General features: G+C 49.7%; 1 protein-coding gene across 4 annotated transcripts in view; it reads right to left on the reverse strand.

Moving 5' to 3' along the window:
* CHD5 (chromodomain helicase DNA binding protein 5) overlaps positions 1–12,265 on the reverse strand; it is a 59,543-nt gene that overhangs the window by 14,134 nt on the left and 33,144 nt on the right. For 2 of the 4 annotated variants that reach the window (XM_082233287.1, XM_082233286.1), the window contains exons 25-34: positions 11,786–11,911; positions 10,767–10,939; positions 9,421–9,595; positions 6,390–6,482; positions 4,590–4,678; positions 4,148–4,281; positions 3,124–3,268; positions 1,882–2,041; positions 1,032–1,111; positions 532–661 (exon numbers count right to left, since the gene is read on the reverse strand). In XM_082233287.1, coding sequence (XP_082089413.1) covers positions 532–661; positions 1,032–1,111; positions 1,882–2,041; positions 3,124–3,268; positions 4,148–4,281; positions 4,590–4,678; positions 6,390–6,482; positions 9,421–9,595; positions 10,767–10,939; positions 11,786–11,911 — 1,305 coding nt within the window. The remainder of the gene's footprint in view (positions 1–531; positions 662–1,031; positions 1,112–1,881; positions 2,042–3,123; positions 3,269–4,147; positions 4,282–4,589; positions 4,679–6,389; positions 6,483–9,420; positions 9,596–10,766; positions 10,940–11,785; positions 11,912–12,265) is intronic. The other 2 variants (XM_082233288.1, XM_082233289.1) reach the window with 2 other exon arrangements.

The following is a 12,265-nucleotide window of genomic DNA, read 5'->3' on the forward strand; positions in this document are numbered from 1 at the left end:
AAAGGCTCAAATCAGCCAACAAGGAGATGAACACAGCTTTCCATCAGGCAGCTTTGCATCAGAAATTGGCACCTGGGGCAGTGGGGATAATATGGCCCCCTTTGGGGCCTCGTTCCAAATATAATAATAGCCTCATCTTCTGCTTTTAAAACCATGCAAGTTGTTGGCCATCACTGCCTCCAGTGGAAGTGAGTTCCATAGGTTAGCTATGTGCTGTGTGGTCATAGCCCCTCATCCTATGGATGTGCACACTATGATGTGAGGCAGCTTTATTTACACTACTTTTTATTGCACCCTATTATGCACACTTAGATAATTCTACGTGCTTTCTTTCTTAGTGCTGGTCATTGACAATAAAGATTTGCTTTGAACCCACGTTCCTCAAACTGGCTCACTACTCCAGGTGCAAAATGACATCAAGCGAACTAGAGCAGGGTCCGGTTTGATGGGTCGTTCTGAGGTACCGGTCAACCCCCAAAACCCATTGCTCTTGCACTGTCACCTCCCCACGGCATCTCATCAGCCCCACACCTTTTGCTGGCTGCTCGGGGACAGGCTCCGCCCTCTCTTCCTCTTCGATGCTCTCTTCGACTGGTTTTGCTTGTCCCACCACAACTTCCTCCTTCTCGTCCTTCTCCGTTTTCTCTCTGTTCACCGGCACCTGAACATAAAGCAGAGTTTCCATCACCCCAGGCTCTTTCCATTATGAATTTGTCTGATCCTGATGGGGGCTGTTGGAAGGTAGACTGCGGTCTGTGGGTCAGTGCCCTATTCGCCCTAGTGGATCAGCCCCACTGCTCTTTCTACCCTTCTTTTTTCTTATTAGTAGTAGTATTTTCTTGATGCCAACCCATATATTTTCCCGGTTTACTGTAGGTTATCCCTTTCTGGGTGAAATTCAATATTATTATTATTTTAACTAACCTGCTGCCAACAACCCATCTGCAACATCTCAATGTCCCACTTGCAACACTTAAGTCCCTATCTGTGCCCCAAGGATGCCCCTCCTAGCTCAAGGGATGTGCTCTTACCTGGCTCTCCCGTGGCTTTTTTGCCCTCTGCTCCAATGGATCTTTTTCCTGGGGGATCCCTGGCTGTGGGTCTGCTTTGTCTGAAACAAGAGACGAGGCTTGGCAAAATCCTGCACGCAAATCCGCTTTCTGGGCTTTTGCATGGAAATTATTAAGGCTGGCGGTTCTGTTTCTACAGCTATTAGCCATCGTTGTATCAGGAGTGGCCCTCCAGCTTGTGCTGGACTTCATCTCCCATCAGCCCCTGCAAGCACGGCCAATGGCCAAGGGTGATAGGCATTGTAGCAGGGCTGCCATATGCCTGGATTTTCCTGGACATTACCAGGATTCCAAAGGTGAAATAGACATCCTGGATCTTAGGCAAGTCAATTGAAAAATCACTCAACAACTTTGATGTTTGTCTAAAAAAAACCCCTGAAATAAAAGTTCAACAACATTCGGGTTGTACTGGTTTTTACAACCCTAATTGTAGCCCCGTAGCATCTGGAGGATCAAAGTTTCCCCACCCCCCAATTTGCATTACAGTGGTACCTCGGGGTAAGTACTTAATTCGTTCCGGAGGTCCATTCTTAACCTGAAACTGTTCTTAACCAGAAGCACTTTAGCTAATGGGGCCTCCTGCTGCTGCCGCACCGCCGGAGCACAATTTCTGTTCTCATCCTGCAGCAAAGTTCTTAACCCAAGGTACTATTTCTGGGTTAGCGGAGTCTGTAACCTGAAGCGTATGTAACCCGAGGTACCACTGTATATCAATCCAGCAGCTGCCTGATGTTGAATCTAGCCCAGCCTTTTCTACACATGGGTTGGCAGTGGCTTTCCAGGGTTCCAGGTGGGGATGTTTCAGCCATACCTGGTTGCAACGTGGGCCCCACCTGCCCATGAGCTGGGCTGGCTGGGACAGGCGTGTTTGGGTCTGAAGAGAGAACCTCCCCTCCCTTTTTGCTCTCCAGGCCTTCCGGGATGAGGTCAGGAGTGCTGTATTTCCCGTTGACAGGTTCGAACTCTTGAACCTGGATCAAGGAATGGGCAGGGTGGGGGGAGGGAAGGTGCAAGGAACATGGGATTAGACCCCCACACACAATCCATTTATTTCTTAAAGTTTAAAGAACACTGTTTCTTACAGAGTACAAGAAGCAGAAGCAGATTCAGAAACGAAAGGTTATGAATAAAGTGAAATGATATGCAGGTTAATGACGTCATCACCCAGACAATGATATTATGTTAGGGTTGTCATATTTCAAAACGTGAAAATCTGCACATAGAAGTTGTTGAACTTTTTTTTTTTGCAAAGTTGTTGACATATCCCAGACATATGGCAGCTCTAATTTAGGTTGATGATGTCATCATACAGGCAATGATTTTCAGATTAATGATGTCATCATACAGGCAATGATATTCAGGTTAATGATGTCATCATACAGGCAATGATATTCAGGTTAATGGCGTCATCATGCAAACAATGATATTCAGGTTAATGATGTCATCATCAGAGCAATGATGACTCAGAACTCAAACACAAAAATAAAGGTCATTTCACACTAACTCCCCCCCAAACCCCCCCCTAAAACAGGAAAGAGCGAAGCACCTTGCTGATTAAACAGAAGGTAAAAACCATTCCTGCAGTACTACATCAGTTAAATTAATCTCACTTTCTGCAACCTGGTGCCCTCCAGACATTTGGGGGCCACAATTCCCATCAGCTATGAAAGCAACATTGGGTAACATGTAGAAGTCAACTCAGAAGAAGAAGAGGAGCTTGGATTTGATATCCTGCTTTATCACTACCCGAAGAAGTCTCAAAGCGGCTAACATTCTCCTTTCCCTTCCTCCCCCACAACAAACTCTCTGTGAGGTGCGTGGGGCTGAGAGACTTCAGAGAAGTGTGACTAGCCCAAGGTCACCCATCAGCTGCATGTGGAGGAGCAGAGACGCAAACCAGATTACGAGTCTACCGCTCTTAACCACTACACCATACTGGCTCTCGGACCCAACTAAAGCCATATATACAGTCTTACAATGACTTTTCCATCAACTCACTGAGCTCTCAGGAGCAAGCCTAGCAGGAAATAATTCAAGGGAAGAGTTGACCTACCTTCTTCCTTACTAGCGACATCACGCCAATTCGAGTCAGCACATGCTGCCGGGACAATCCCTCGCGGGGGACTCCATCAGCGAAGGTCTCCGCCCCGTCTGCCCCAGGTTCGCACAAGTGCCTCATGAACAGGGAGACATAGGCCCTGAGGAGGAAACAAACAGGAGGGAGGGAGACGCCAGGGCAAATGGCTTCCATTGTCTTAAGTCAAAATAGATGCAAATGTCCCAACCCTTAAATTAGACAGCTTGAGCTAAGCAGGGATAGATCTCTGTGTGGAAAGACTCAGCTTAGATCCAGTAATCAAACCAACACCCCGTGTCTTCTACCCAGAGTTCCAGGTGGTGGATCCTAGAATCATGGCAAAAGCACAAAGCAGATTCCGCAAGTTTGCTTTGGTCTAGAAAAGGCTGGAATCAAGCAAAGCACTTGGAAAATCCACTCCACGGAAGTCCATCCATTCTCTGCTGCAGCTCCCGGTGACTACTCCAAAACAGGTCCCGAGGGCAGGAAGAGAGAAGGGTCACGGGGCACCCCCAGTGCCAGGCGTGGAGAGTCCTCCCTTCCCTTTGGCAACTTGACAGATAAGAATTAACAAGCAGTTGATAGATTTGTAGTCCTTTTATTACAGCGTCATGTTGCAAGCACAAATACACAGCTCTCTGCAAGGAGGGTAGTTGGCTACTCTAAATCCTCCTTCTGACTTCGGCAGCATTTTGGGCGCCAATGGGAAGTTCCTCCCTCCTCCCTCTGGCTCCTTTGCTCTCTGATACATTCAGACCTCTGAAACCGAGGGGAGGAGAGATCCTCCACGCTCTCAAGTGACGTTTCAACTAGCTGCCCACTCCCTTCTGGTTCTGTCGTCATTATCTCATAACTGGGTAACTCCCCACTAAGCTGTTCAGCTTCTGCCTCTCTCTCTCTGTGATTCTTCCCCCTCCAGCTCTCCATCGGAGAGAGGCTGGTCTGCCATAGAATGCACTCCCTAGTCCTTGTCTTCAGACCATTCCCTGACACTGAGTACCTGAACTCCTTCTCGCTTTTCCCCCGGAGGTCCCGCACCAGCCAGTGGGAGTTGAAGGCGTCCTGAGGGGGCATCCCCCAGCGCATGATGGCGTTCAAGAACGCTTTCCGCTGGCGGGCGTTGAAGCCCAAAACCTGCAAGGAGAGGCAGGGAAGGGTGGAGAAGAAGGAGGATATGGGGAAAGATGGCATTCTCGGATGCCTAGGACAAAGAGGCAAAGCAGCATGGGATTGTAGGACCGGAAAAGGAACCCCAGGGGTCATCTAGCACACACCCACCCGAAATGTAGAAATCACAGCTACAGAATCCCTGGCAGATGGACATCTAAAGTCTGGAAATCTCCAATGAAGGAGGGTCCATCATCTCTCTAGAGAGTCCAATCCACTAGCCAACAGCTCTGTCCACCGGGCCATCGCCATGAACAGCGTTGTCCAAGACGTACCTCAATGTTCCCACCGACTCTCGCCAATAACGGTGGGAGGGGCTTGTCCCTGTCACTCTTCAGCTGCCTTCGGGACTGCCGCCGGCCACCTAGAGAGCGTCAGAGAGATCCCGTGTCAATAAGCTGAGATCCTAGGAGGAAGCTGCAGCCTTGAAAATGCCCTATGGAGGGAGGCGGTGCTCTAGACATCCTAGGGTGCTTAAAAATATAATAAGGCATGGTTCTACGCTAAGCTAAGCGACGTGGACTTGGATCTACCAAGGACCAAAAATGAAGACTTGAATGCTGCACACACCACACCAGAGCATCCCTGCATTCCAAAAGCATCACTGCAAGGACTCGGCCCGGAATATAGGGCAGGGCTTCCGGGTTAGGCTTATTTTTGCTGACTCTCAGAGCGTCTTCAGCTGTGAGCCGGGAGGGCTGAGAGGCTACGGTGATGTTTTATTGGGTAGGGTGTTGGATTGGACCTGGGAGAGCCACAGTGAAGCTCGCCGGGTGATCTTGGGTTGAACTACCTCACAGGGTTGTTCTGGGGGTTAAATGAGGACTAAAATCTGGGAGAGGCCAGGGTTGAAATTCCCACTCAGCCAAGAATGAAGCTCACTTTCTTTGTTTTTTAGGATGGTGTTTTCTTTATGAAGATGGGAGAGAAAGGGACTTTAAACAGAGAAAGTGTGTGCAAGATAGGCAGAGATCCTTCAATAATGATCTAGGAGAGACAACGTCAGCAAAGCCTTTCTTGTACAGAACTGCCAAAATGGAAGGACCTTTCTCCTCCTTTCCACGGGGTCGGACCAGGTCAGCCTTTCCCCAATGCTGGTGCCTCCAGATCTTTTGGACCACAAATCCCATCAGCCCCAGGCAGAACAGCTGCTCCTTCTGGGACTGATGGGAGTTGTAGTCTGAAATGACCTTGCTGGCTGAGGCTGATGGGAGCTGTGGTCCAAAAAGGCTGTGATGGCTGGGGATGATGAAAGTTGTAGTCCAAAACATCTGGAGGCCATCAGCTTAGGGAGGGGTGGTCTAAACCAGTGGTTCCCAAAGTGGGTGGTACCTCCTGCAGGTGGGGGAATTCCCGGGGGGGGCAAGGGGGTGACAGGGAGGTGCTGGAAGTGCAAGTGACTATCAGAATGGTGTCGCTAGATAAAGTTCAGCAATTTTGTAGCAATAGCATTAATGAAATAATACAGAACATCCACCCAGCATCCATGCTGTAAGTGAGAGAAATTACCAGAGACAACAGCAAGCATAAATCTTGTCCAATGAATTCAACTGAATACTTTTAATTGGATTTTGAATAGACGTGCAATGAATTGTGATTGTTTTGAATTTTACCATGTTCTTCTCTTCCATGCTGGGTCGTGCAAACTGCTGTTCGGAATCATGCTTTTTATAGGGAGCAATGGGAATGGGTTTATGCAACAAAGGGGGTGGAGGACAGGTTTGGGAGCCACTGGTCTGAGCAAAGATTTGGGGGGCAGGGGGAGAGACATGACAAGGAAGATTGCAGGCTGGACTTTAAAGATGAGTTCCAGGTCTGCAGGATCAACCAGGGGTAACTGCGCAAAGGAATTAGGACCCCCCTTTTCCTTTGCACCCCATTCTGCCTTGCTCCAACACCCACAGCGGACTCTGAGGATGCCTGAGCAAATGCCTGCTGTCCATCCACTTTGCTCCCACTTCTGCCAGGATCAGCCTCTAAGGGCCCAAGAGCAGTTGCTGGAACATGCCTGGCTGATGTCAGCACAGATGAGGAAAGGGACTGGGTGCCGTCGAAGTAACAAAGGTCTGACTCACTCTGACCTTCGGGCCGCTCCTCAAAGTCTTCGTCCTCATCTTCAGAGCCGATGGAGTACTCAGACTGATTGTCGGATAGCTCGTCCTGCCACTCTGCCGGCAGAGGAGAGGGAGGGGTCTCAAGAGGGAGAAGCAAGGGGTCCGATGCTAGGAGGCTCGAGGCTGGGCGCAGCAGCAGGCTAAAGTGGCAGAGTCCTCAAGGGGCTGCGAGGACTCTGCCACTTTGGGCCGCAGGTGCGAACTCACATTCGTGAACGTTTGAAGCATCATAATAATCATCTCATCGCAACGGATATTTAAACAACAACAACACAAGAGGCAAAGGTTAAGCCCGCCAAGGTCAAGATTCGGTTGTTGACATTTAAAAGGTACCTAAACATTTTTTTGCCGGGAGGGGGGATACCTAGCAGGTCACCTCCCCAAACACAGTCCAAGCTGAACTTCCAAGAAGACCTTGCTGCTCACTGCAATGATCAGCAGATTGTCACTTGGTGATAATGTGGCAGTGGGCCATTCTAGGGGGCAGCAAACACCCTCGGGAATGCCCACCCCTCTCAAGTAATTTGTTAGGCAGACGAAAAACATACATGTTTACCCATGGATTTCTACTTTCCTGGACTTTTTGTTCTTGATTTGATTTGTTCTCTGCACACACCAGCTTTATTTGTGGCTTGCAGCTGCATTTTCTTCTTTGATTTTTACACTTGCTTTTAGGAAAAGTTGTTGAATACTGTTGTGTGTTTTATTGTTTTCACAGAAATATCTTTAAAGATTTTCATTACATGAAAGCATTTTTGCAAATAAATAAATGCATCCATGAATAGGGGTCAGCTAATTCTCTTGACTGATGGTTGCAAACACTCCATATGTACGTTTAACATTTACAGTGGTGCCTCGCAAGACGAAATTAATTCGTCCCGCAAGTTTTTTCTTCTTGCGAGTTTTTCGTCTTGCGAAGCTCGGTTTCCCATAGGAATGCATTGAAAATCAATTAATGCGTTCCTAGGGAAACCGCTTGCCAGGCTGGTGGTGCGGAGAAGGGCTTTTCTCCGCACCGCAAGCCTTCAGGACAGGTACGGGAACAGAGGGGAAGGCGCGCAGCGCTTTCCCTCTGTTCCCGGGGCTTGCGTGGGAGGAGGGTTTTTCCTCCCCACCGCCAACATTCAGAACAGCATTCTGAATGTTGGCGGTGGGAGGGAAAACCCTCCTCCCACCCCAAGTCTTCAGGAAAGCCATCCGATGCCGGGCGGCGGGAGGAGACGTTCCCCCCCCGCCCGGCATCGGAGCTTCGTTCCGATGCCCGGCGGCGGGAGGAGGCGTTCCCCCCCCGCCCGGCATCGGAGCTTCGTTCCGATGCCCGGCGGCGGGAGGAGGCGTTCCCCCCCCCCGCCCGGCATCGGAGCTTCGTTCTGATGCCCGGCGGCGGGAGGAGACGTCCCCCCCTGCCCGGCATCGGAGCTTCGTTCCGATGCCCGGCGGCGGGAGGAGGCGTTCCCCCCCCCCCGCCCGGCATCGGAGCTTCGTTCCGATGCCCGGCGGCGGGAGGAGACGTTCCCCCCCCCCCGCCCGGCATCGGAGCTTCGTTCCGATGCCCGGCGGCGGGAGGAGGCGTCCCCCCCCCGGCATTGGAGTTCCGATGCGCGGCGGCGGGAGGAGGTCCAAGGACAGTGGGGAAGACACGCTGCGCTTACACGCTGTCCCGGAGATTTCCCTATGGGCTGTCGTCTTGCGAAGCAAGCCCATAGGGAAATTCGTTTTGCGAAGCGCCTCCAAAACAGAAAACCCTTTCGTCTAGCGGGTTTTCCGTCTTGCGAGGCGTTCGTCTTGTGGGGTACCACTGTAATATGTGTTTTTGGTGCACCTGGGAAGTTGATGGTTACTCAGGGGCTTTTCCAAGGACCCAATTTGGGTATACATGACATCCCAGAATGTAAGCCTTGTGCAAGATGCAATTGTACTGTGTTAGGATTCACCATTGGGCTTCAGCTAGAGGGATCTCACAGATTAGGCACCCCTCTTTGTAGATCATTGTCTGCTGATTTCAACTTTGCTTTTATTCTGATTCTCTTTTAAATTTAGTTCTGATTTTACATCTAAGTTGTACCCTATGCAGTTTTTCCCCCTTTTCAAAATGTACCCAGCACAGAGAACATTGGGGTTGATTGGCAGCATTAAAAAATATCTGGCACTTATTAAATTGGGGTAGTCAACACGGTGACCTCCAAATGCTTTGGACTTCAAAACTTGCATCCTCCCTGGATACTGGCCATGCCCACTGCGGCTGAGGGGAGTTGTTGTAGTCAGAATATCAGGAGGGCATCAGGTTGGTCACCCTTACATTAAAAATGTGAGCAGCAAGGAAACTCTCAAAAGGACAGGTGAAAGCTTCTCCCATCCTTTCCCCTGAATGCTCACTTAGAATCGTAGAGTTGGAAGGGAACCAAAGAGATAGCTAGTCCAGTCCTTGCCATGAAGGAATCACAGCTAAACCACACAGAAGAAAACCGGTCAGGATCACAGCCCCGTGGAGAGAATGCACAGAGAGTCACTGTGTGAGCAAAATACATCTTCCTTCAGGGGGCAGCTGCAGTGGCGTAGTGTGGGTTGTCAGCACCCGGGGCAAGGCAAGTAATTTGCGCCCCCTAACCCGTGGATTTGCGCCCCCTAACCCTAACCCCCAGATGTTGCGCCCGGTGCAGCCGGCCCCCTGCACCCCCCACGCTACGCCACTGGGCAGCTGCACATGTCAAGTTTAAACATGCGTAGGCTCTTTCTCACGAGTAGCCGAACCCATTTACAGGTATCTTGCACCCACGTACAATGTAACGTGGGGACACCCCTGGAAAGATCGTCCACAAATAACTAGTTTTCAAGTTACTGGATAGGATGAGTGCATATGTTTGAGAGACGTTCCTGGATAACAATTGCCATCATCCATTTCTAGCCACTGGCCATGGGCTGATGGGAGATGGAGTCCAACAGCAGCCAGAGGTCTGCAGGTTTGCCACCCCTGGACCACAAAAAGCCTCACCTTGGTCCTCCTGCGAGGCGTCGTTGTAGTTGACCTGCTTCCGGACTCTCTTCCCTTTCCCGAGGTTACGGGCCAGATCCTCCTGCTGCTGTTCGTAGTGGTGCCTCAGGAGCTTCTCCCAGTAGTCGGGGTCCACGTTCTCCTCCTGCTTGATGATCTCGCGCTCAACCTCCTCCTGCAAGCAGAAGAGGGGGAAAGGGGACAACTCTCAAACCACAGCTTTGAGGGATGGCGGTAACCATTCCCGAAAGGAGACACTCGCATGGGGCATGTTGGCAGGGCTGCAGTCAAAGAAAGAAAGAAGCTTCCAAACTGGATTACTGCAATGCACTCTACGTGGGGCTGCCCTTGAAGACTACTTGGGAACTTCAGGTGCTCCAAAATGCAGCAGCCAGATTACTACTGGCCAGGGTTCCATTTAGATCACATATAACCTGCTTTAAAACAGCCACACTGGTTGCCGGTTCATTTCCCAGCCCAATTTAAGGTGCTCAGATTGATGTTTCAAGCCCTAAATAACTCAAGACCAAATATCCTGAATGACCACCTCCTTTCCTACAGACCCTCACTGGTGCTGTGATTAGCAGATGGGGCCCTCTTGGTAGCTCCTCTTCAGGAGCGGGTGGACCACAAGAGGGACTCCTCCGTGGTGGCCCCTGAGCTGTGGAAATGCCTCCCCACAGAGGTGTGTCTGGCACCTTCATTGCACAGCTTCCAGCCAATGCTGAAGTTGCACCTCTTTACCCTGGCTTTTGACACTTGAGGCGTTTGTTTTTAGGATCCACCTTCTTTTCATGGCTGCAAGTTGTTCTTAATTGTTTTTCACATTGTGTTTTCATGCTGTAAGTAGGACCTGACGGCGAAGGGTGGACAATAAATGAACTAGCTGCTCCAACACTTAAGTTATGAGGCAACGTTTGCTGCCCGGATGTGACTTTACTGCTAAATCGCTCAGAGGTATTTCACGGGAAGCATTTCATGAACGCAGTGAAATAAACAAATAAGTAAAATACTTAAGGGCTAGAAACATGGGTTTGGCTTGGGCTTGGGATTTTCAAGATGGCGGAATCACAAACCACCACCAATCTCTGCCCAATGGAGTGTTCTTCGGTGTCCTGATGAACAGATTCCAATGGCAGATGGGTATTACTGTCCTTAGGTTTTCAGTAAGATTTGTTTATATGTTTTATTTGTACCATTTTAGAAAGGTGTGTGCGTGTATCTGCATGTAGATTTTAGCGTGCCATGCACAACTTTCCTTTGTGTGTGTGTTTTTTTAAAAGCAACACCCTGAAATAAGCAAACTTATTGAAAAGGAAGGTAAACCATGACTCTGAACTCATTACCACACCATCCTCTTCTCTCACAACATACTGGGCCACTTTAAAAGAGCTGAGATACTCGTTCATGTTCTGCAGCTCCGTGTCGTCAGTGGCATCTTGGTTGCGGTCCAGGAGCTTTGAGATGGCCGCGTCGTCGTAATGGATCACGCTGCTGTCCTCGACGTCTTTATTGTCACCTGGGGGGGAGAACATACACGTGTGAGGAGAGCCTACTGGATCAGGCCCATGACCCATCTGGTCGAGCATCCTGTCCTCACAGTGGCCAAACAGGTGCCCCAGAAGGAAGTCCACAAGCAACAGTGCTCTCCCCTCCTGCGGCTTCCAGAGACTGGCAAACAGAAGCATTACTGCTTCTGACCATGGAGAAAGAGCTTAGCCATTGAAGCTGGTAGCCATTAACAACCTTCCTATTGTCCAATGAATTTGTCCAAGCCTCTTTTAAAGCCATCTAGGTTGGTGGCCATTAGTGCCTCCTGCAGGAAGGAGTTCCCATGATCAGAGGACTCTATTGTGCAAACTCTATTGTGTGAAAAAGGTTACCATGCCTGGGGCATTTTAGATCATGTGCAGGAGAAAGCGGGTGGAGGAAACTTCTTCTATCCCTCACTTGACATCAGAACTTAATGGGGCCATCCTGAACTTTGAGAAGTTCAGGACAGGCCAAAGAAACTGCTTCTTCACCCAGCACATAATTAAAACTGCGGAACTCACTCCCACAAGAAAAAGTGGTGGCCCCCAATTTGGGAGGCTTCAAAAGAATGTTAGATAAATTCAAGTTGGATAAGGCGATCCACAGCTACTAGTCTCAAGGGCTGTGCTCTGACCCCACTTTCAGAGGCTGTAGGCACTCAAGTTCTGCTGGTTGGCTTCCCTCTGGGGTGTCTGGTTGGCCACGGTGAGAAGAGGAGGCTGGACAAGAAGGACCCCCTTTGACACCTCGTCTTAGCTTCTCAGGTACAAACTCCAGAGCAAAAAAGGAATGTCAGCATTGATGGCTTTTGTGCCTTCTGTCCTTCACGTACCTGGAGGAGCAGGGCCATGTTTTTTCTTCATGCCAGGAGTCACTGTCCCACCTTTGGAGGTTGGTGCCTCCATGAAAGGTGTCATGGCCTCAGGTATGCCAATTTTCTGGGCCTGAGATATCATCCCTGGGAGCAAGGAAAAAATGTGAGTGTTGCAGGTTTGTGCCAAGCAAACAAACACTCCACTTATTCTCACAGCAACTTGGGCCCACTAAGTCCAAGTAAAGCTCAACTGGCTGAGGTGTCTAGAACCTTGGTTCTTCAACTGTTTGAGGTGTCTAGAACAAGAGCCCTTTGACTGGTTGAGCTATCTAAAACCTGGATCATTCAACTGACCATGGTGTCTAGAACCATTTTCCATCAACTGGTTGAGGTGTTTAGAACCTGAGCCCATTGACTGTTGAGGTATCTAGAACCTGGAACTTCAACTGCATAATGTGTCTAGAAACTTGATCCTTCAAGTAAGTGAGGTGTCTAGAA

This window comes from Podarcis vaucheri (genome assembly GCF_965113315.1).
Source record: "Podarcis vaucheri genome assembly, chromosome: 7".
Lineage (NCBI taxonomy): Eukaryota > Metazoa > Chordata > Lepidosauria > Squamata > Lacertidae > Podarcis > Podarcis vaucheri.